The 23,104-nt window shown below is 38.2% G+C and overlaps 1 protein-coding gene across 1 annotated transcript in view; it reads right to left on the reverse strand.

The window, feature by feature from the left end:
• Positions 1-23,104, reverse strand: part of CNTNAP4 (contactin associated protein family member 4) — a 234,159-nt gene that overhangs the window by 76,932 nt on the left and 134,123 nt on the right. The window contains exons 5-9 of the mRNA XM_045818618.1: positions 15,639-15,842; positions 14,886-15,070; positions 13,728-13,871; positions 11,061-11,322; positions 2,602-2,751 (exon numbers count right to left, since the gene is read on the reverse strand). Of these exons, the coding sequence (XP_045674574.1) occupies positions 2,602-2,751; positions 11,061-11,322; positions 13,728-13,871; positions 14,886-15,070; positions 15,639-15,842 (945 nt within the window). The remainder of the gene's footprint in view (positions 1-2,601; positions 2,752-11,060; positions 11,323-13,727; positions 13,872-14,885; positions 15,071-15,638; positions 15,843-23,104) is intronic.

The raw sequence follows: 23,104 nt of genomic DNA on the forward strand, positions 1-23,104 counted from the left end.
ACGTACACAGCGACTAGAACCTCATGCCAGGCCAAACACACTCTGGTACTGAAGGGTACCCACTGAGAAGATGGCTGAATAAAGAGAGATACCCAAGTAAACTTAAGACTGGTTGATTTTTAAAAAGTGCCACAGTTGGAAATTTACTGTGCAAGCTTCCACAGTACACAGTTCAAAAACTTCGAACCCCTTTAGCAGATGTCAAATCATAAAGGGAAAAAATAGATCCCAAAGTCAAGATAGTGTCCACCTGGGGAGGTGAAGGGATGGGATCCCGGAAGGACAAATGGGCGTTGGTGATCCGTCTTTCTTAGCCGGGAAGTGAGTGCGCAGGTGTGTTCTCCCACAAACAAGGAGCACTCCCTAAATTGTGCGGGTCCCCTCAGAGGGGAAGAACCGAGGAGGCCGGTGGGGCGCACGGAAAGTCCCTGCATGTCTCTGCAACTGTCTGGTAGATCTAAAACTCTTCACAGATTCAAAGTTTGTTTAAATATAATGGTGCACCTCATATGCATCATAAGAAAAACAATATTACAGAGTGCACATGTGATCTATTTCACCATAAAATACTATGAGTGTGAATAAAAGCAATAAAAATTTCTACAAAATATAGGTAGTCATCGTTAAATCTGAACATGGGCGTAAAATACTTTAAGAATGATGATTCTATTGTCATGATTTACACTTTTATCCAGCCCATTATTTTCATCATTTCTCTGCATCATTTGACAAGATGCTTATTTTTTCCCTTATCTCTGTTAGTGCTCCTAAATCTTTTCCTTTGAAGTAAAAGCTCTTGGTTAAGTTGGTCTATGTATCTTACATCTCTTAGAGGAATGTGTTCCTATGGATTACCATACAACCAATCATATATTCCATCAGGTTTTATAAACAACTTGGTTCAGAAGTGTACAAATCTGCCCTGGCAGGTAGTTCAGTGAGTTAGAGTGTCATCCCAATACGCTAAGGTTGCGGGTTTGATTCCCAGACAGGGCACATGCAAGAATCAACCAATGAATGCATAAATAGGTGGAACAACAAATCAGTGTTTCTCTCTCCCTTGCTCTCTCTTCCTTCCTCACTCTCTAAAATCAATCAATAAAAAAAAATTAAAAAGAAATGTAGGAACCTTACTAAAGGAAGAACGTGTCCTTTAAGACTGTTGGCACAATCACAGTAATAGATCACACAGGGGTTTAGTTTGCTTGGTTGCTCTTCCTATCGGGGGAATGACTCATGATCTGTGGGCTCACTGTCAGCTCTTAGAAAGGAATCTGTATTTTATTTTTCTCCTTTTTATTGACTATATTAGAGAGATACGGGTTAACAAAATTATATGGGTTTCAGGCACACAATTCTGCAACACAGCATCGGTTCACTGTATTGTGTGTCCACCACCTCAAGTCTCCGTCCATCGCCACTGGTGAGGGGAGTGGAGGGATGGGGCAAAAACAGAAAGAAAAAAAAAGGAAAACTCATGGACATGAACAACCATGTGGTGATTGCCTAGGGGCATGGGGGGGGTTAAGGGAGGTAGAGAAGGGCATAGGGGGATAATTGGAGAATAGTGAAAATTGGGCTTTCCACCACATTCAAAAGTGATTCTAAATAGAAGTAACATTTGAAATTTTAAATAACAATATGCCCTAACTGGTATGGCTCAGTTGGTTGGGTGTCCTCCCATAAAGTGAAAGGTCACCAGTTCAATTCCTGCTCAGGGCACATGCCTGGGTTGTGCGTTCGGTCCCCTGTTGGGGTGTGTACGAAAGGCAAACCAATTATTGTTTCTCTTTCTTTTTCTCCCTCCCTCCCCCCTCTCTAAAAATTAATAAACAGAATTTTTAAAATTAAACCGAAATAACAACAAAAAATGCCTCAAGTCATGATTAGAAATAAATCTCACTACTAATAGTTTTAAGACTTTACCTTCCTAAAGGCAAATAACATTTTATTTCAATTTTCTGCTCTAAAGATTCATTTCCACTTTCAAAGTTTCCTTTCTAAGCCTTTAGCTCAATCAGACATCCACCGGACAAGTAAATGCCTCGCTTGTTGTTGTTCTCTAGGAAAAACTGCCTGGCATTGAAGGCTGCTGACCAAGTTTCATCAAATATGTCCGCTATTGCATTATTGCTCAACAACGGGAAGATGTTTCTATGGCTAATTAAGTCAGATCATTTTGTCCATCGGCATAATATTGCCCTTCTATAATGGGCAGTAGGAAAGCAATAAGGATGCTCTAGAGATGCTAAGAGGCGTAATCAGGAAAATATTGCAATAAAACCAGCCCACTAAATCAGAAAAAGACATACAAGGACCATTTAATATTAGGAAAATAAAACAAAGTTTGAAAGTAAGAACTGAAGGGGTTGGCCTGATTTCAATCAATCTCGTTGTAGAAACTGTAACCGTAAGTTCACCTCAAATAAACAGATTTTAGGTCATACTTTGTCATCCTGCTCCATTCAACATTTCCGTGCTCAAAGACAGACACTATTCCATAGTGTGGATGCAGGCACAACAGGATGGCATCCCCAAGACACAGAGGCAGTAACTGCAAATACGGTTCAATTGTCCACATGGTCCCACCCCTTCTCTTACCTCCAAAATAATAGGTGCCCCCTGAATAAACCTGCTCGGCCCCCAGGAAAGGGGCTGCAGAGGCCACCTGGCCATCCACCACCATGCTCAGGTGATTCCTTTTGGCAGATAAGGAGACGGAATGCCACTGCCCATCATTCAATCCAGCACCTAGGAGAGAGAAAATCAGCTACAAGAGTTACGTCTCAACAGTGGAGAGTAGGAACAGTTGGTGAGAAACAGTAACATGTACACCGCCCACACCCGTTATTAAGGAGAAAGAAAAAGGAAGAGAGGAAAGGGAGGCAAGGGGCAAATCAGCACCCTCGATGGGGGAAGTGTGCGTTATTGTCTTCCTTTCTTGTGGGCCTAGGTAGAAAGAATAATATTTCCAAATTCAGAGCAACCAAAATGGTTAAAATCTTTCAATTATTTGGCATGGACCAATTTTCAGCTTCCATCATGTAATTTAGCCTTTAAAGGGAGGGGTTTGGGAAGAGCACAGATCAAATTATTTTTCTGCTTTGGAACACTTGAATGTCATCATTTTTTATAAAATTATAGAATACTGATTATATTCTATATAATTATATTCAAATTATATCACGTCAATTGTTACAAAATATTTGAAGAAACTATAATGAATACTAAAAGTTTACTAGTACAAGGAAAAGTTAAAAAATAAAGCAGTATGCAAAACCATATTTCCCCAGTTAATCCTCATAATTTGCAGGTTCCAAATCTGCAAATTCACCTGCTTGCTATAATCTATTTGAAACCCCAAAATCAACACTTGGGGCACTCTCGGAGTCACTCAGAGAGACAGAGCAGAGACTCATGCACATGTTTACAGCAGAAGTCAAACAAGGCGATGCTTCTAGTTTCAGCTCTCTAATGCAAACATATTCTCTCCTATCTTTGTGTTTTTGTTGGCGATTTTACTGTTTGAAAGACCCTCGAGCAAAGTGATGGAACTCTGTCCATGAGGGCTGTGCTGTACCTTCACATTGTATGCGCGTTAGACCAGCTTCATTCAGGCAATGTATTGCTGTTAGCCGTGACCTCCATCTTAACGAATCCAATATATGCATATGTTTTCACATATAAATAAAAAAGAAGGTGTCTTTAAACAGAATCACCCATAATAAAAGACTATGTATGATTGGTTGACAAAAATGTGACCAGAGGCCCTAGGAGCAATGGTTCACTCAGCATGTGCTACTTTGGTGTTCACGTCCACCTTACAGAGCTTAACTATTGCGAGTAATGAGAATCGACTCTCTGTATACCACGCTAATTATAGTCCTAATTTTTCTGTGAATAAGGGAAAGGATTAAAAGAAAATATTCTTAAAATAGTCAGTAATTCTTGCACGAAGTTAAATTGTGGTTGTTTTTATTCATTTTTAAATATTGTTCTGTATTTCCCAAGTTTCTATACACAATCAAAAACTGCTTTAACTAAAAATCAAGGTTTTATTATTGCCCCTGGTCCCTCCTAGAGCAGCCCCAGGGCCACAACTCTGTGAGAGGGTGTAGGCTTTCCCGCTTACACAGAAGTCCATCCACCAGGGCTGTGCGGCTGAACACTCAGAGGCAGGCAGGACTGAGAGCACCTCTGTTGTGGGCTTACCAGTAAGCTTTACATCCACTAAATAGTCAACTCTGTTTGATTCTGCAGATCAAATTAGTAAACAAAAATGTAAGTACTCTCCTAAACCCAAAGGTCACGGATCACTCTTCTGATATTATCTGCAATTTATTTCCCCAGCTATACAAGCTTTCAGAGAGAAAATGCATGGAAGCTCCTGTAGGTGATGAAGCTCTTTGCCCTGGACTCGTTCAGGATATATAACACAAATTCCATCCTGAGCATCAGAGCTCTTTTTTACATTACATCCATGAAGCAGAAAGAGTTTCAAAGACCCAGCTTGGTTTTGGTTTGTAAAAGATAATGAGAAAGACCTGAAAAAATGAAGAGTGTAAGTTAGATACTTTTAGACATATTTTCTAAGGGTAGACTCTGAAATAGATGGCTGAATACAGTTACAGAGTCCCTGATGGTATGAGCTTGGACTAAAATAAATCAAATGTCCCAGATTAGTCATCCAGTGCTTCCTCTGCAAGAACACATTTGCAGGGAGAGTCCCTGGGCTGAGCGCTGCGCCGCAGGCACGTTTCCTTCTCTCCCCGGCCCACTGCCCGTGTCCCGCCACCTGCCTTCCAAGCAGCGGTGTGCCTGCACACACGACTCGACTCCTGCTACTTCATGTTAGGCATTCCATTGGTCCAGGACAGGGCCTCTCAAACTGCCTGTGGTGATGGACATTTTCCTTCCCGATCTACAGCAGACAGATGTTTTACAAAATTCACTCAAAGTGAATTAACTAAAACATTAAATAAAGAAGGCATAATAAAATACAGGCCCACTGACCACATGTTTAGATACTGCTATAGCAGTCCCTAAGAGCTATCTGTCCCTTTTTAGCCTCGTCTGGGTGACAAGCGTTGTGCTGAACCAGCTCACTCCGGGGACCACTCTCTGGGCAGCAGTGCTCCCAGGGGACTGCTGGGTTAGGCACCCCATGGGCCTAAGTCACAGGCTCAGGAACTTCTTTTGTCCACATGGAAGCCAATCTAAGTGAAGTGAAGAACAAAAGACTTCGAAGACAGCCCCCTCAGTCATCTGACACAACTACATGAGCCTATCGACCCAGCTGGCAGGGTATGAAGTCGGGCTGCGTTTGTGGGGAACCCTTCGGAGAGCTATTCTCGAGCCTCACTGGTGACAGACGCCGGTCACTTATGATGAGGGGATTTATTACCTGTCAATGGATTTATTACTCAAATTAAATAATGAAGGGCTTGTTTCATTCATTTCACCTAACTCTCCATAATGAAGGGATAGGTTTTAAATCAGATTCTATTTTTTAAAATACATTACTCCTTCCCATTTTTAGGTGGGAGGGGAACTGAGCCCCTTTCAAGAGTTTGCAAAAGCAGGGAAGGAGGAGGAATTACAGAATCTGTGTTTCTTTCTTGTTCATGATGTTAAGTAACTAAATGCTAATTCTAGTGCACTGCTCCCACCACTGATCATTTTTGAGTTTGCGGGAGGGGGAATGTTGTTGGTATAATAATGCACTAATAATAATGATAGTTTTATTTTTATTGAACTATGATTCATAACAGGTACTGTGTGCTTTATATGCATTGTGTCATTTACTCTTCAACACTCTGCTGTTATTTCCTCATTTAACCATGGAGACAATGAGGCTCCTGGAAGATAAACAAATCGCCCAGGGTAGCATTCATCTGGTAAGCTGATTCCAAAACCCGCATTCCTCTGCCTGCAGGTCAAGTGCTCTCTTTACCTTTTTGTTCACATTGAACAATTAACTGAGAAAGAGAAGCACCTGCTAATAGCTAGGAACTGGCCTGCCCCTCTCAGGGAGGCCTTGGTGGTACGAGCAGTTGGCCGGCACCCAGAGCTAGGCGTTGGTTCCTCCTGTTGAGCACAATCTCAGAACGTCAATATCAGACAAAGTCACTGTGTGACTATAATAAAATGGGACCCCCCCACCCTGCAAAATCTACTTTGTCATCTCGTCTAAATACAAACAAAAGCAAGGATACTGTGAAAATCACAGAAATACAAAACTTCCTTGACTGGATAATATGAATGGTAACTAATGTAACTTTTTAGACTTGTCTCATTCCTCTCTCTATCCTTGTGGACAAAATTCACAAAGATACCTACTTCATACAATCACCCTCACTTCCTGGCAGCTTTTCACCTAGAGCAATTCTCCACCTCCTTGAAACCTCACCCAAATCAGCTAACATAACCCAAAATCCAACAGTTTCCCAGGGTGTGTCTTCTTGTTGCCATAAGCAATAAACCCAACTTGTCTGATTACGGGTGTAATTAATGTGGTCTCTGGGTGGAAAGCATTGGTAGTTCCGAATGGAATAACAGAAGAATGGAATAATAAATGGAAGTGTATATTATAGGTAGTCAGAGAATGGGACTTTTTATCAGAAACCTCTTCCTCTTCCTCTTCCTTTCTCTCCTCTCCTCTCTAATTCCTCTTCTCCTTCCCTTCCTCCTCCTTTTCCTCCCCCTTTTTTTCTTCTCTCCTTCCTATCATTTCCCTTGCCCTCTCCCCCCCACCTCTCTCTCTTCCTCATCTTTTTAGACCTAAACCATGTATGTGAACACACAAAATACAGCAGGAAGAGAAAGCATTATATCTGCTCTTTGTACATAACCTTCTGGTCATACTTCTAACCATCATTCTCTGATAAGACTATAATAGGCACCCAGGGAGTACACTGTATAAAGGAAAAGAAGCCTATTGTATAGGATAGGTTCTTTGCAAAGGTGCAAAAGACAATTATACAGAAGCCATTACTCAAGAAACAAGTGAAGTGTTTTGCCTGTTTCCAAATGTCTTTCAGGGCTCTGGAACAGTGCCAGAAATCTCTATATCCAAAGGAAGAGGTCAACAGCAATACAGTCATTGCAGGGGATTTTAATATCCCACTGTCACCAATGGATGGATCTTTCAGACAAAAAATCAACAAGTCAACAGCTACCTTAAATGACACACTAGATCAAATGGATTTGATTGACATTTACAGGATGTTTCATCCCAAAGCAACAGAATCTATATTCTTCTCAAGAAAACACGGATCATCCCCAAAGAGACACCATATGGTAGAACACAACATAAGTCTTAACAAACTCAATAAAACTGAAATCATGTCAAGCATTTTCTTGGACCAGGGTGGCTTGAAATTAGCAATCAACCTAAAGAAAAAACTCAAAAACATTCAAATACATGGAGGCTAAATAACACGTTATTAAATAATGAATGGGTTAACAATAAGATCAAGAGGAAAAATCAAAAAGTACCTGGAAACAAATGAAAACACACAACAACCTAAAACCTATGGAACCCAGTGAAGGCAGTCCTGAGAGGGAAGTTCAGAGCATTACAGGACTACCTAAAGAAGACAGAAAAATCTCAAATAAACAACCTGACCCTACATGTAAAACAACTAGAAAACTAATAAACAAAGCCCAGAGTGAATATAAGGAAGGAAATAATCAAGATTAGAGGAGAAATAAATGACATAGAGACTAAAAAAAACAATTCAAAACATAAGTGAATCCAGGAGCTGGTTCTTTGAAATGATAAACAAAATTGATGAACATTTAACTAGACTCATCAAGAAAAAAAGAGAGAGGACCCAAATAAATAAAATCAGAAATGAAAGAGGAAAAGTAACAACTGATACCACAGAAATGCAAAGGATTATAAGAAATTACCATGAACAACTATGGCATATGCCAAGAAATTAGACAACCTGGGTGAAATGAATAAACTTCTCTAAACACACAATCTTCCCAAACTCAATCAGGAAGAAGCAGAAAACCTGAATAGATGGATAACAACCAGTGAAACTGAAGCAGTAATCAAAAACTCCCAGCAGACAAAAGTCCTGGACCAGATGGCTTCACAGGTGATTTTCACCAATCATTCAAAGAAAACTAACACCGATCTTTATTAAACTAGTCCAAAAAATTCAAGAAGAAGGAAGACTTCCAAACTATTTTTACAAGGCCACTATTATCCTAATTCCAAAACTAGGTAAAGACACAAGAAAGAAAATTGCAGACTGATATCTCTAATGAACACAGATGCTAAAATCCTCAACATAATATCAGCAAACCAAATCCAGTAATACATTTAAAAAGACCATACACCATAATCAAGTGGGAGTTATTCCAGGGATGCAAGATTGGTACAATATTCACAAATCAACAAATGTAACTCACCACATAAGCAAAATGAAAGACAAAAGTTACATGATCACATCAATAGATGCAGAAAAAGCATTTGATAAAATCCAGCACCCACTGATGATAAAAAACACTCAGCAAAGTGGTAACAGAGGGAGCATACTTCAACATCATAAAGGCCATGTAGGAAAAAACTACTGCCAACATCATGCTCAATGGGCAAAAACTAAAAGCTTTTCCCTAAGACCAGGAATAAGGCAAGGGTGCCCACTTTACTATGGATGTTCAACATAGTACTGGAAGTCCTAGCCACAGCGGTCAGACAAAAGGAAATAAAAGGCATCCAGACTGGAAAGGAGGAAGTAAAATTGTCATGATTTGCAGACGATATGATATTATACACAGAACACCCTACAGGCTCCACCAAAAAACTACTCGACCTAATGAATGAATTCAGTGAAGGAGCAAGATACAAGGTCAATATTCAGAAATCGATGATATCTATAAAAGTGACAAAGATTTTGTGTCATGAGGGATTTTATAGTACTGCTAATATGCTTTATGATTTGGAATAATAGCTTTTATATTTCAAAAGTGATATAGGTTGATATAATATTTTCAAAGAATTCCAAACGACAATTTGAAAAACTGTACATCAATTAAAAATGTAGCCTGAAAATTCAGACATGCAGTTTCAGTTCTTCCTAAACACAATTTAATTTTTATTCTAATGTAAAAGATAAAACTTTTGAGTTTTTAAGACATAAAAAATTAGTAATTTATGTCTCCAGTAGCTGAGAAAAATCAAACCATCCTTTTATAATGGAAAGATTTATTGTAATGTGATTCTAATCTACCAGTAAGTAATTGATTCTTTTTTAAGACTCACTATAATATATCCTGACAACTAACTTAATTACTGAAAATTGTACATGTGAAACACAGGTGGACAGTCTTTCCCTATGAGTGAACAAACCGACCACTCATCCAACTGCCATTTAAATAGTCTACTTTCAAACACACTTATACTAGAAAATCTGTATATTTTTATAATTTATAAAAATTAATATTTTAAAAGAAACTGGAAAATGGGGTAGGAGAGTGGGTAAGCAAAGGCCTACTTGTGTTATCTGAAGTGTAACAATTTTTTACATTGACAATCATATTTAGTGTAGGCTCACTGTTAGCTAGGAAACAATCTTACCAGGTCAAATGATATAGTAACAGATTATATTGTACATCGGTCTAAACATTCATTGAGAGATTTTCAAATCATTCATGGTATTCTTTACAGACTTACACCTACTGATTTATTAAATATACATGCCTGCAGAGTTTAGGAATGAACTAGCTTCGTGGGGCTTACTACAGTAACATTGTTCGGAAGCCGTTACTTTAAAATGTTGAAAATTAGGTTACAAATAGAACTGCTTCTGCAGATGTCACATAAATCACAATAAACTACATATTAACAGCAGGCTTACATTTTTAGGCCCTCAATTTAGGGAACCAACTAATTATCAATATAACACTGATTTATTTCTTTTGTCAAGCCTGCAAACCTACCACATTTTGAGTATTGCATTAACAAGTCACAGTGTAACACCTCTCAAGAATTATAATTAATATTGAACTTTTAGCTCCCACATTTAAATTGCAGTGACAGATGACCAACAAAAAAAGATATATAAAGATCACATATTTGTGTATCAATTTGTATATTTATCTTTCTTATATTTAGTTTCCAATTATATTCAAACATTTTGTCCTCTCCCAGTCGTAAGGTATTAATTTTGGACACAGTTAATATAGAGAAGTAGTACAATGGCATCTTCAAATTTTTTTTAAGATCATTTATTAATCTGATGTAGCAATTTACCCCAATGTGACCTCCAGTTGCTTGGCTGAAATGTTATTCCACGTATATGAAAATGTGATGGAGATCCCTTGTCATAATCTATATAATTTTAATGAAGAGACAAAAATATCCTTTACCCAAAGCACTGACCTAAATGAGACATTAATTTTCCAGACACTCATATAGTCTCCTTAATTATATTACTTCAAATCATTAAAATGATACCGTATTGCCTAGAAGTAGAGAGAATTCCTTTTGGTGTCCAAATGAAGACCTTTGCATGAATCTTTCCATCCTCTCTGTACAGAATACATCAGCAAGTAAAGTTACTTTGACTTAGCATTTAGGTTTTTCACCACTAATATAGAGATATACATGTAGGGCCAAGAAAGAACCCCCCTTTCTCTCGCAGACCAAGGACAACAAACAGCTGTGTTAGACAAAGCCTCGTTTCCACTGAAGACACCCAGTAAACTTCGGGGTCCGTTTCACAGTCTTTCACTTTTTCACCCAAACACGTTTCCTGAGCATATGTTAATTTATCTGGAGTGGGCAAGAGGGTCATAGAAGGAAATTTCTACTCCCCCATAAGTATCATTTGGGTTAATAAGAACTGCTGGTGTGGAGCCATATTTAAAAGGAAATTAGAATCAAGTTCCTCTAAGGAAGAGTACCGACAATCTTATTACCTCAAGTATTCATTTATTAAACAAATATTAATTTTGGTTAGGCATAAAATCTCATGGACAAGGGACGGAAAGAGAATGAAATCTCTCAGAAGCATATGCCTTGCCCATGGGAATGCACTTATTACCTGCTGTGATATCACTGGATAATTTTCCTGGCTGGTAGACATTCAGCTTAAGTTTTCCGTCGTTAAGAAAGAGAAGGAGGCCCCCTGAAAGCAGCGGAAGTTCACCGAAGAGCAGAAGCCCTGCATTATTCCAGGTTCGAAACTGGAAAGCAGCAGAAACCTCATCCTCCCCGGAAGGGCCTGGCACCGCTAAGTAGCTCCTGGGGCTGAGGAAAGTCACGGGCACAGACTGTGGTTGTGAACAAGAAAACGACACATTTCCCTGAGAATAAAGTCAAAGAAAAAGCTTTAAGAAGGAGTCACATCACATCAGTAATAGATACTGAAATATTCTCAAAGGCTATTTATCAATCTCAAATGATCCTCAATTTAACACAATGAACTGCTATCAACATGAAAATTTTCAGATTCTTGCCACACTTCTTAAAGGTTCCCCAGATGCAGTGATCACGATCCGACACATCTTTCTCTCCCCATCTCTCAGCCTCCCCAAAGCCATCTAACTCAATGCAACTGAACGCAATAAAAATTTACCTAAGCCAGCTCCTTGGTTTTGTCTTTTACCCGGCTTTCCCTTTTCTCTCACTTTACCTCTTTACTGCCTGTGGCTCCTAATCGCTCCCACAAGATAACCAATATTAACAAGCTACTGTTTTCCCTTCCATATTTTACCATATTTCCTCTGTTCCCATTGAATCATTTGTAACTAGTTTCAGTTACATGTTTGATTATGTGTACATACACACACGTCAATGCACATTGATGAATACATACACCTAACACTGGGCATTATTACACTGGGCATTATTACAAAAATAAGAGCCATTTACTATATCACAATTTTGCCACTAAAGTATATCTTGTGGAAATCATTTTGAGTTATCTGACATAAGGCTAATTCCTTCTTTTTACTGACTGCATAAAATTTTGTTATGCGAATGTCCCGAGTTTTACTCAATTGTTTGCCTGTTCTCGTCTCCCAACAACGCCGTCAGGAGTGACTGTGAGGAAGGTTCTAAGTACAGAACAACAGGTACCTACATGTTTGAAATGTTTTGGCAAGTATTTCCAGCTTCTTTTTCAGAAAGTAAAAATAGGAAAAAGTTACAATACGTCATACTTCCAGCAGTAATAAGTGAGGATAACCTTTTCCCCACATTCTTGGCAGAAATAGGTATTATAGACCTTCTAAATTCATACAAATTCAGTGACAAAAATGTCAAAGTAATAGATCATTCTTATTTATCTTTCATTTACCTGACTAATAGTGAAATCTGATCATTTTTCATGAACTTGTTGATGAAGGAATGGTTTACAGATCCTCTGCCTTTTTAAATTTTTCCTTTTTTCCTGTAGAACTTATATTGGACACTATGATGTACAATGTACTACTTACATTCCCTCTTTAACTATTTTTGTTTTTTCTTATCGTTATGCCTTTATCATCAGATTTACATGTTTTATTTTTCATTTAATGGTTTTAAAGTAGATCTTTAGGATACATTAAGTTGTATTAAACTTTTTTAAAATACTGACTATGAAAAATTATTTTGCTATTAGAGTAAAATATATATTTAAAGATTTTTAAAAACTTCATTTAAAAAGAGCGAAGCATACTCCTTAATACGTTTCAGAAATGAAGACAAATGTTTTTATTTTTCCTGAAAATAATCTTTAATAAATTTCCCAAATACAGATAGCAAACCCTCTTACCAATGAAAAGCGGGTGTTAGTTGTGTGAGCAGTTTCTGGAAACTCACTTCCCCAATCACACACACACACACACACACACACACACGCATCTACCTACCTATAATATTTTATTTTCCTTTTAAATCACTGTCCCAATTATAAAAAATAACTATTTTAAAGCTTTGCTGGGTGTTATACTCATATAAATACTATCAATTCACACAGTGAGTTAGGACTAAAATATTTTGTAAACAATAAATATTCCTGTGAGGTGCTTTAGGATTTGCATATACAACATGAGCTTACATTTAGATCATTGAATTTTAAACAATTAAAGAAACATATTCACATGGATATGTGTGTGCACTTTTTGATCATCAAGCTGGTTACGTTGGAAACCACATTGTCAGAGTCCCCTTGCCAGGTTCTGGGTAAAAGTTAGCCAAAAGGGGAGCTGACATGATATCTGAGTTAGAAGTGAAACGCTGGCCCTTGTCTGCCGCTCTTGTGTGTGTGATCCAGCACAGGGAAGGACGACCTCAGAGGCTGGTCCAGCCCCTGCTTCACAGCCCTCCTTCCCGACAGCGGGCCTCCACCTTCCAGCTCCTCTGACGGGTAAGCTCCAGGTCCTGAAACAGATCCCTCGTTCATAACGCTCCGAGCAGTGCTGCTCTCCCAACGGAACCCTGACCAATAAACATGGTTACCTTCAAATTGTGCTGCATGTACAGAGAATTAGAATACAATGCAGCCTGACCAACACTGCTATTGGGACAGATTGGCAGATGCAATGTTGTAACAGCCTATTAATTTCTTTCATTTGTTATGAACGACCATGGCAAAATACAAGTTTACATGGATGTTATCTGATTCCAAGAATGCAGTATGCTTGTTTGGAGAGTTTGTCAGGAAACATCTTACTAAGGAGATTAAAGAGCAGAAGAAAAGTCTTCCTTCAAATAAAGACTCTCTTACCATAATGATGATCTGTGGTTTTTGTTGCTTGGCCAAATCAATGATATCCATTCCATTATAATAGAGATTTTCTAAACACCCATTAAAATTCTTATGCGGGAATGACACTGATTTCCCAGGTGCTGAAATCCCTCCAAAGCTGATCTTAGAAAGAAAAATAGCATCAATAATATTGTTTAGTGATTTTCAGACAATCTGCTTAAATAATTACGATTAGCAACTATAGCTGCAGTCATCACATATATCAATTTTCATCACCCACACTGCCATATTGTTAATTTCAAATGGAGACATTAAAAAATTAAGATACAGATTTTAAAACAAATGTATACAAATTTAAATGCATTTAGTTTTCATTTGCATTAGAGTGTAATAAATCTTACAAGTTGCTAATCACACCCAGATTTGATATTTATTGGTTGATGAATATGAACATTTTTCTATTCATAGTAAACCTTGATCTGTTTAATAATGTAACATTACAATCACATTTTATTTTACACATCTCTAGCAAGCAGTGATATTTATGCATTTGCACTGATTGTCAACGAATTAATTAATCTATTCACTGCTATCTCCTCCCAAGAAATCTACACTGTGTGGGGTGCCCTATAACACAGAAACATCATGCAACCCAGTTTGCATTTGCTTGTGGTGATGATGAAACCTCTTTTTGGAGGTTTTACTTGTGACACTCTGTGTTTACACATTTCGGGTAAAAAAAGATGATCTCTCTCCATAATAATAAATTAACATATTGTGCCTGGCTGGCATAGCTCAGTGGATTGAGCACGGGCTGCGAACCAAAGCATCGCAGGTTCAATTCCCAGTCAGGGCACATGCCTGGGTTGCAGGCCATGGCCCCCAGCAACACACATTGATGTTTCTCTCTCTCTCTCTCTTTCTCCCTCCCTACCCTCTCTAAAAATAAATAAATAAACACTTTTTAAAAAATTAAAAAAAAACATATTGTGAGAACGATGAAGCCTAAGTAGAATGTGCCCAAATCTGCTATGTGAGCCACGTCACATAAGGGAAACACCTCATAGGACTTTGATTCACTTTGCAAGTGGGGTCCTCAACAGTCTATTTTCTCTTGCTGGGCTAACCCACACACATATCCTAAAGACTGTATCGATGCAAACATAGCCATCACACCTCATAGTCCAGCTCCAGGTAGCTGAACTCTCCCTGGGCGCGGAAGCGATGCCGGTGTTCGTCCACTGTGAAGTTGACTTGCCGGCCCGAGAGCTGGATGAGCACCGAGTGCCAGTGCTGGTCATCCAGCAGGCTGCCCAGGGTGAGGTTGACCAGGGTGTGCAGAGAGGGCAGTTTAGCGTCACCTTAGAAGAAGGGAAAAAAAAGTAGCACCATTATTCCCAGTCTAACAAACAAACAAAAAAAAAGCTTCCCTTTCATGAGGTAGCATCTTTCATAATCATTACAATCTCCTTCCATGCATCCCATCCAAAACACTAGTATAGATTTACCCGAAGTTTGAATATAATATCCTCTCAACCTTGCTGCAATTTCTTCTACTGTTAATGTCTTTTAATATTACCCATCACATGCTCCTTTTCAATATAAATTTTACTTTGCTACAACCTCATTACTTTTACTACCTTAATATTTTTCAATGACCCGTCTCTTTCTTCATGATGTTAGGAAATAGCTATGTAGGGCTACTGGCACTATGTAAAAAAATCACTGAATGAGGGTCTTATACAATTTGCAAAATATGAACCATTTTAAATGAAAGTACAACACTGGTGTGTATATTATATTTATATATATGCCCTGAGTCTGGAAATAAAGCACCATAATTTTTATAAAATAAGGTATGAATGCATAAAGTTACTGAAGTGATATCTAAATGACCAGATTTTCAAGCTTTTCACCAAATAGCTTTACCTGAATTAATAAGTAAAAATAGTTTTCCTCTTCTTAATTCCAGTGTGATGTGATCTCCATTTTGCCCTTCCCTGTGGAGTAGAATCCCATCACTCTGCATGGTTTTAAATTTCAAAGAAATAATATCCTTTATTGGGCTCAGGGATTTTTGATTAATTCTGTAGAGGAGAGAACTTCTTCCATCAAGATCAACCACCTCTGATCCTAGAGACAAAAACAGTAAAAGTTGCTCTAGGATAAATGTGCTTTTCATTAAGCATTTTAAATGTCTATGTATAGAGAAATCCTTATACATACACACATACATGTATAGTTCAGCTCCAGGCCAGTCATAATAAAGGAAAATAAAACCACCACATGTTTAATTCCCTCTTGATACCTGGTATTAATTCTGTTTTAGTGTTTACTAATCTTTGAACAAAATTCACTTTAAAATGTACTTCTAATTTTCTCTTATATTATTAAATCTATTCTTTCCCATTCCATAAAAGAAGAAAACCAGAAAAAATGATAATAATCAATATCCATAAAACCATTTTGCACACTCCACAATCAATATTTTAATGGTGTTCTTCAAATGCTGAAGTTAAATGATATTTTTAGCTCCTGAAAAAGCAGTTTTGATATCTCAAAATTCTTTCATACATGCCATATATAAAGGAATTCCACTACAAATACACACACACACACGAGACTCATCAAATGCCACTTCAAATAAATATTAAACTGACCTCTGTGCTTTCTTTTATTATTTTTTGAGGTTAAGTAATAGCATTTAAGAGCAATGTTATTGTCTGTCCCCTCAAGGGCATCGTTAAAAAGACATTCACTTAATGATATTATAAGGGCTGTTCTGTTGCGTTTGTGTCATAACTGTGACATTGACATGTTTTTTCAGCTTTCTGACAGTGTCTTATCTACTCATTGTCAAGATCACTTTGTTCGGCTCATCTGAAAAAAGATGTCATACTGTAGCAGCAGCATAACAATTCATCTGTCAAAATCAGCTGCACCCTGAACAAGGAACACAAAGAAGAACTGATAACACTCAGAAAGCCTAGCAGTGTTTTCTACATTTCGCAAGTCAAAGATTTTTTTTAAAGGTAATTACCCTTGAGAACACATTTATGTAATAAATGAAGAGGTTAAGAAAACCCAATAAAAGATGAAGCTATTTTTCAAATGGCTAGGGGACTTCTCCCAGTCAAAGAAATGACATTATAGTTTACTTGTCTTATTTCATTTGAAAAAATTACTATAATTACTTACATACCCAAATATATATTTCATTCAGATTATCCATAATATTTAATGCGAATCATTTGTATTCACCATCCACCAAATTTTTTCAACTACTTTATACAGCTATCTTTTGAAATTTCAGAGGTTTGATTTTTTTCCCCACATCTTGCTAATGTACTTATAAAGAATTCACCAAGTGCACATGAATAAACATTGCATTCTGTAGAAAGAAAAATGTTAACCAAACAATTATTCCTTGTTATATAGTTGAATAAATGCGCATGGTAAAAACATAACTCTATGTCAAATACAAATAATGTGTTCTATGATTATTAGATTACAATAAATTAAGAAAAATTCCAATAAGACAGACTTTAAATGCAGACACATTAGGAGCACTGCCGTTATCTCTGAGGCAATGTATTGCTTAAAGGCAACCATCATAATAATGACTTTATTTTGGATAAAGTCTATTTTTGGAATTAGCTACCAAGAGAATTTTTTTCCAGGAAAGGTTTTATCTGTGTTAGTTTAGACTATTATTTCTTTTCTTTCTTTTTAACCTTCTTCACTATTGTTACTATTACACTGGAATGGTCATACTAACCTTTTGTGGCACCTGAAGCTGTTGTGCCTAGAGTATTCCCATCGGTAACATGAAATAGTAAAAACCACATCAAACAAGTGATGCCTAAAGTAATGGTTTATTGTTTCATGTCTTAAACTGAAGCCACTTGCCATTTTCTCTCTTGCCTGTTTTCTTCTTACTTCACAGGTATAACACTCATTGATTTGATGCATTCATTCAACAAATATGTATTCAGCTCATCACATCTGAGGCACTGTGATGGATGCTTAGATAAAAAGAGTGATCAACACAAACATGGCCCATCCCTTATGGGGCTTACATTCAGTGAAGATGGACAATAACTACCAAATAAGTAAGTTCATAAAGGATTACAGGCTAAAACGGGCAGTCTGATCAAGGTTAAAAGAACACTGGGGTCACTTTAGTTACGGTAGTTGGGGAAACTCAGTTCTCAGATCTAGAAATCTGGCACTAAAACAGGTCATAATCAATAGTCTTCTGCTCTCCACGGTCCTCAAGACCAAGTCTTATTCTCATAGATGAGAATTATTCTTAGAACATTTCACTCTAAGAGGCCTGGACATCCTCCCAAGACATTCTCTCCCCCTGTTGTGAAAGGAGGCTCTGAGGATTGCTGGGGAACTACAGGGACAGTCAGCAATTTACCTCTCCGAAGAAGGAAGTAGGACAAGGGGGCTGGCCTTGAAAAAGGGGGCTCGAAAGCCAGAAAGCAGTGAAGTAGGGGAATCAACAAACTGGCTACAATCACATCACAGACACACATGCACATGAACAACACCCTTCCAGGGGGGAGTAAACATAATTCAGCATATGAGCACCTTGTCAGTACAGAATTACACACATGCAATATATGTGAGGTTTGTCTGGGAAAAGTGCAGCCACTGTTAACATAACAAGAACAAGTCTGCACAACATCAATGTAACCTGGCAGCCAAGGAGAGTGGACTGGAATGTGCATGTGTGAACAATGACAACTTCACTGTCCTAGTCAGTGGGGGCAATAGACTCCATTGAGTGAGCATGTGTACTGTGTGGCCGTCACATTCAAAATGAGCAAGGAGAGCAACAAATCTGTGTCAAATTTTGTGATGAGCTTGAATGTTCCTCCCTGGAAACTATCGGATGATTCAGAAGGCTGCAGCTATGGGCAACTGGTGATTGGCAGCTTCGTCACAACAAAGTGCCCGCTCATGCATCACACCTCCTGCAGAGTTTTTTGGTGAAACATCAAATCATCCAGGTGATTCAGACCCCCTATAGCCCAGATTTGGCACCCTAAAATTTCTGGCTTTTTTCCCAAAATAAAAATCACCTTTGAAAGGGAAGAGATTTCAGAACACCGATAAGATTCAGGAAAAAACAGTGGGGTAAATGCTGATGACTGGGGGAACTGTGTGAGGTCCCAAGGTGCCTACTTTGAAGGGGACTGTGGGGTCATTGTCCTATATAGAATATTACATGGCTGGATACCTTCTGGAATATATATGTTTCCACACACACATATACACACAAGGATTCTCATAAAAGAAAAAATATTCAGATGATTCCTAACAGTATTACTTTTGATAGAATGGCTCTAATATAAGTCACTGTCATCAAAAGCTATTTATAAAATATATCTGATATGTAAAAGGCATACAATTTCAAATAATGATCATAAAACACTAGGTTATGACACATAAAGTTGAGGATATACAAACCTGAAACTATCTGAAAAAAATAAGTAATCTTTTGAGAGAGAGAGAATTTGAAATCAATGCATCATCATCAGCATCTGACACTCACTCAAAGAATGTTGGTGGGAGAGATAGGTACAGAGTTTCTCTTAAAAGTGCTTTACCACTACTAAGAAAAATTTGAGAAACTAGAAACTAAATCAAAGGCAGAACTTCACATCGTTTAATGTCACACTAAGCAATTTTTAACAGTCCCTGTCTAAAGATTATTTAATTCTAAAATTAATAAATGCCTGATTTTACTATCCATTGCTGATTAGGGCCACAGCCTGTTAAGTAACATGTTCATTTGTAGATATTTTTTCCCAGTAGAGACTCAAATGACTTCTGTCTGACAGAAAAGACACTCCCAAAGGTTATGGGTTTTTATTGGCCTCACGGACATTAACCCTCCGTGTGCCTACCCTAGTGACAGTGGCCTGGCATTCTTTCGTGGACTCCTGTGTGCACTCGGTCTCTTGAACCTTCTTCGGACCAGCCTTACCAGCCTTCCGATTCCTTCAGCAATGAGCCCAATACCTCTCTGAGAAGTGCTTATTCTGTATTTGCATGAGAGTCATGTTTTTACATTTTTTTAAAGTTTACTTTTAACACTACTAACTTAAAAAGTATGCATCAACTTAGTATCACTGGGAAAGAAATATTTCAAGTCTTAGCCATCACTGGTATTATGAATGTATTTTCACTATTCCACAAAGATTTTCAGATTTTGAACTCTTAACAGAGCACTGCCAAAGCAAAACATTCTCAGAAAAGAAAAAGTTCACATGATTTTTAACACTTCTTTACAGTAAACCTAACCTATAGGAGATCTGAGTATATACCATTAATAAAATTAATCCAACTCAATAATTATTTACTTAGAAACACTATATTAAGTATCCAAAATAATATTACACTTAAATTAATAGTCAATAATACATTTATTCCTGTCTTTTGTCAAATACTTTTGGGGAAAAAATCTTTTGTACACGGTTTAGTTGTATAAATAGGAGAAGGTAGAGTTCTTAGAAAACTGACTAGAGGAAAACTGAGAAACTGGAAATTAACAAAACTTGTAACAGTAAAAGACCTATATAGTCCAGAGATGGAGGAGTGGACATGTTACCTAAATGAAAGGAAAGTTATTTTTCCAATTGCAAGTTTGTTCATTAGTATGCATATTAACTGAGGTATATTTTTAATGGTTGGATTATGGTCAATGCTAACACCCCGGTCATACCCAGGCTCACCATGTGGGGGCGTGGACTCGAATTTCCCAGTAGCAAGCTGCACAGTCTTCTGATACAGTCACTCCTCCTCCTCTGACTCTGACCCCCTCACCTCTCTCATCAGGACCCTTGTGGTGACGGTGGGCCCACCTGGATCATCCAGGATAATCTCCCCATCTCAACATCTTTACTTCAGTCACGTCTGCAATGTGCCTGTGACAGAATGTAACACATCTGCAGGTGACACGGCATGACTTTCTCTGTCACAGTGAGTTACTTGACCTCTTTGCTCTGTTTTCTCATCTGTAACATGGGAACAACCAGAGTATACTCTTCATAGGATTGTTGAATGAATGTGTATCTGCATAATTTTTGGAAGAGTTGTTGGCACATGATTAGAATTCAATGACTGTTAGCTACTACTGATGACAATACCATTATTTATTAAAACATGGGGCAAGGAAAGAGGTACAGGAAAGTTTAATAAATATATTTGGTGTACTCATTTTTTTAAAGTGGTCCCTTTAAAAATAATCAGTTTCTGAAGTGCATGAGTAATGCTCAATTATCAATGTCACTGCCAGGTTAGACAGCAAGAATGACTCTGAACCATCTGTGGGTTCTGTGGCTTTTTCTCTGCCTGTCAGCAAATGCCTGAGCTGACTTACCATGGCAATTGTCGGTGACCTGAATCCTCCTCAGTGAATACCTCCATCTCAAATCGTCTCATTTATAGCAGGAATCAAAGAAAGAAGAGACTCACAAAGATTGTGGGCCCCGCTCTTGTATCAAATTCTCCCTGTGACCCCAGGAAAGAAGCAGGCTCTACTTTACTTGTGTGATTCAGAAATACCATCTTCTGTGGAATGCAGCATTTTCCAACAGAAAACATTCTAATTTCTTTCAGGGAATTGTGTCAGAAGTGGTGTGGCTGAAGTGTGTTCTGTGCTCCTCCCTGCAGCACGTATTTATAGAGAGCTCTCTGTGAACCCAGGGGAAGACGCCGCAATGCATAAAAACAAAGCACTTTTTCCCCTCCAAGGAGCTTTGCCTCTGCAGCAGGGCTGGGTCCCAAGTGATTTCTCACAGGTACAAGAGGAGTTAATCCCCTCAGCCTCAGAGAAGAATATCATCTCAGATGCCTTTACCTCCATGAGCAGCAAATGGTTTTTCCACCTCTGCATATTTCCCATCTTCCACCCCTCAGTCCTGCATCCTACCGCTACTCCAGAAGTTGGAGGCTTCCCATGAGAGGTTGCCATTTGAAAAAGGAATATTTCCCTCACCCTCCAAGTGAATTACTATGAAAATCATACCCAAAAGTATGGTTTCTTAAATTGAGTCCCAGGGTCCCACTGTGTTAGAATCAACTGAGGAGAATCTCTTGGGGGGTCGCCAAAAACACTCAACATCCCGGGCTCTGTCTGAGCCACACCCAGGAGTATGGGTTCCTGAGTGAGCCCCGGGGCAGAGGACAGCATGAAGGTTATCTGACAAGAGGAACAAGAAGGTGACAGAAGCCTGTTCTCTGAAAATAAATAAGCTCATTGCATACTGAATTGTACCACAGAAAATAAATGTTTTCTTTGCTATACTGTAGACGATACTTGCAGAAAATTGTGCAGGTGGTGGTCACCTGTCCCTGAAAGATGCTTCAGAGAGATTGATTCTGTGAATTAAACTATGAATCATCACATTATTGGTGAGGTCAGTTGACTAAGAAACTTAAAATAAAAAAGTTGGAATAGAAAATGAGTAATCTGGAAAACAAATTCCTGAATAACAGACAATTGACTGTATTTGAAGGTCATGAAATACTTCTTAGGAAAAAAACATGAGAGCCTTCTCCTATTAATTCTTTGGAAATCACCTGAAAAGATATAAATGGAAAATGAGTGCTACGGCTGGAGAAGGCTATGGACCAAACTCTTCCTGCCTAAAAATGAAGTCAGCCTTAAACACTGATCATACTGCGTATTTGAGAATTACTACCTATGCATTACTGAACAAACAGAGGTCCCATTTTGACTTCTAAGAAACATAAATCAGACTAAGTCACCGTTAAACTATTATATAGTGAAATACTGAGGCAACAGCATGATGTATAGGCACTCGAGATCTGCATTACTGAACTGGGTTTTAAAGAGTGCGGGGAAGAGACTAAGCACTTGAGAAATCAACAGGATATAGGTTGTACTATTTTTGCATAGTAGCATAAAAGAACACAGAATGATTTAAGGGACTCTTAAGTTTAAGACAACTAAAATTAATTCAATAAAAAGGAAGAAGACACAGGATCAAATGCTGCATATAACCACAGGGAAGAGGTGACTTCACTATCACAGCTTTAAATAGCCCAAGTTAAGGTCAGTGACAACACCCCAGGAGGTCATGGGAGCAAACATGATCGCTGCCCCTTAAATACCGATCTAAATTAGCCTTTTAAATAGATTTGACATTGGTAACATGTACTATGTCAAGGACAGTACAGTGTGTCATTGGAGGATGTAAGTTGTATTTCTGTTTCTTATATGTTTTGTAATAAATATTACAGAGGTCACAATTTCCTTATGGGAAATTCTCAGTTTCCTTATGGAAAATGTGGAGCATAATTCCAACCGCTCATAGTACACACACATGCACACACACACACAGCTGTGGGTATCA

The sequence above is a fragment of the Phyllostomus hastatus genome, unplaced genomic scaffold (assembly GCF_019186645.2).
Source record: "Phyllostomus hastatus isolate PE091 unplaced genomic scaffold, TTU_PhHast_1.1 phas_scaffold_345, whole genome shotgun sequence".
NCBI lineage: Eukaryota > Metazoa > Chordata > Mammalia > Chiroptera > Phyllostomidae > Phyllostomus > Phyllostomus hastatus.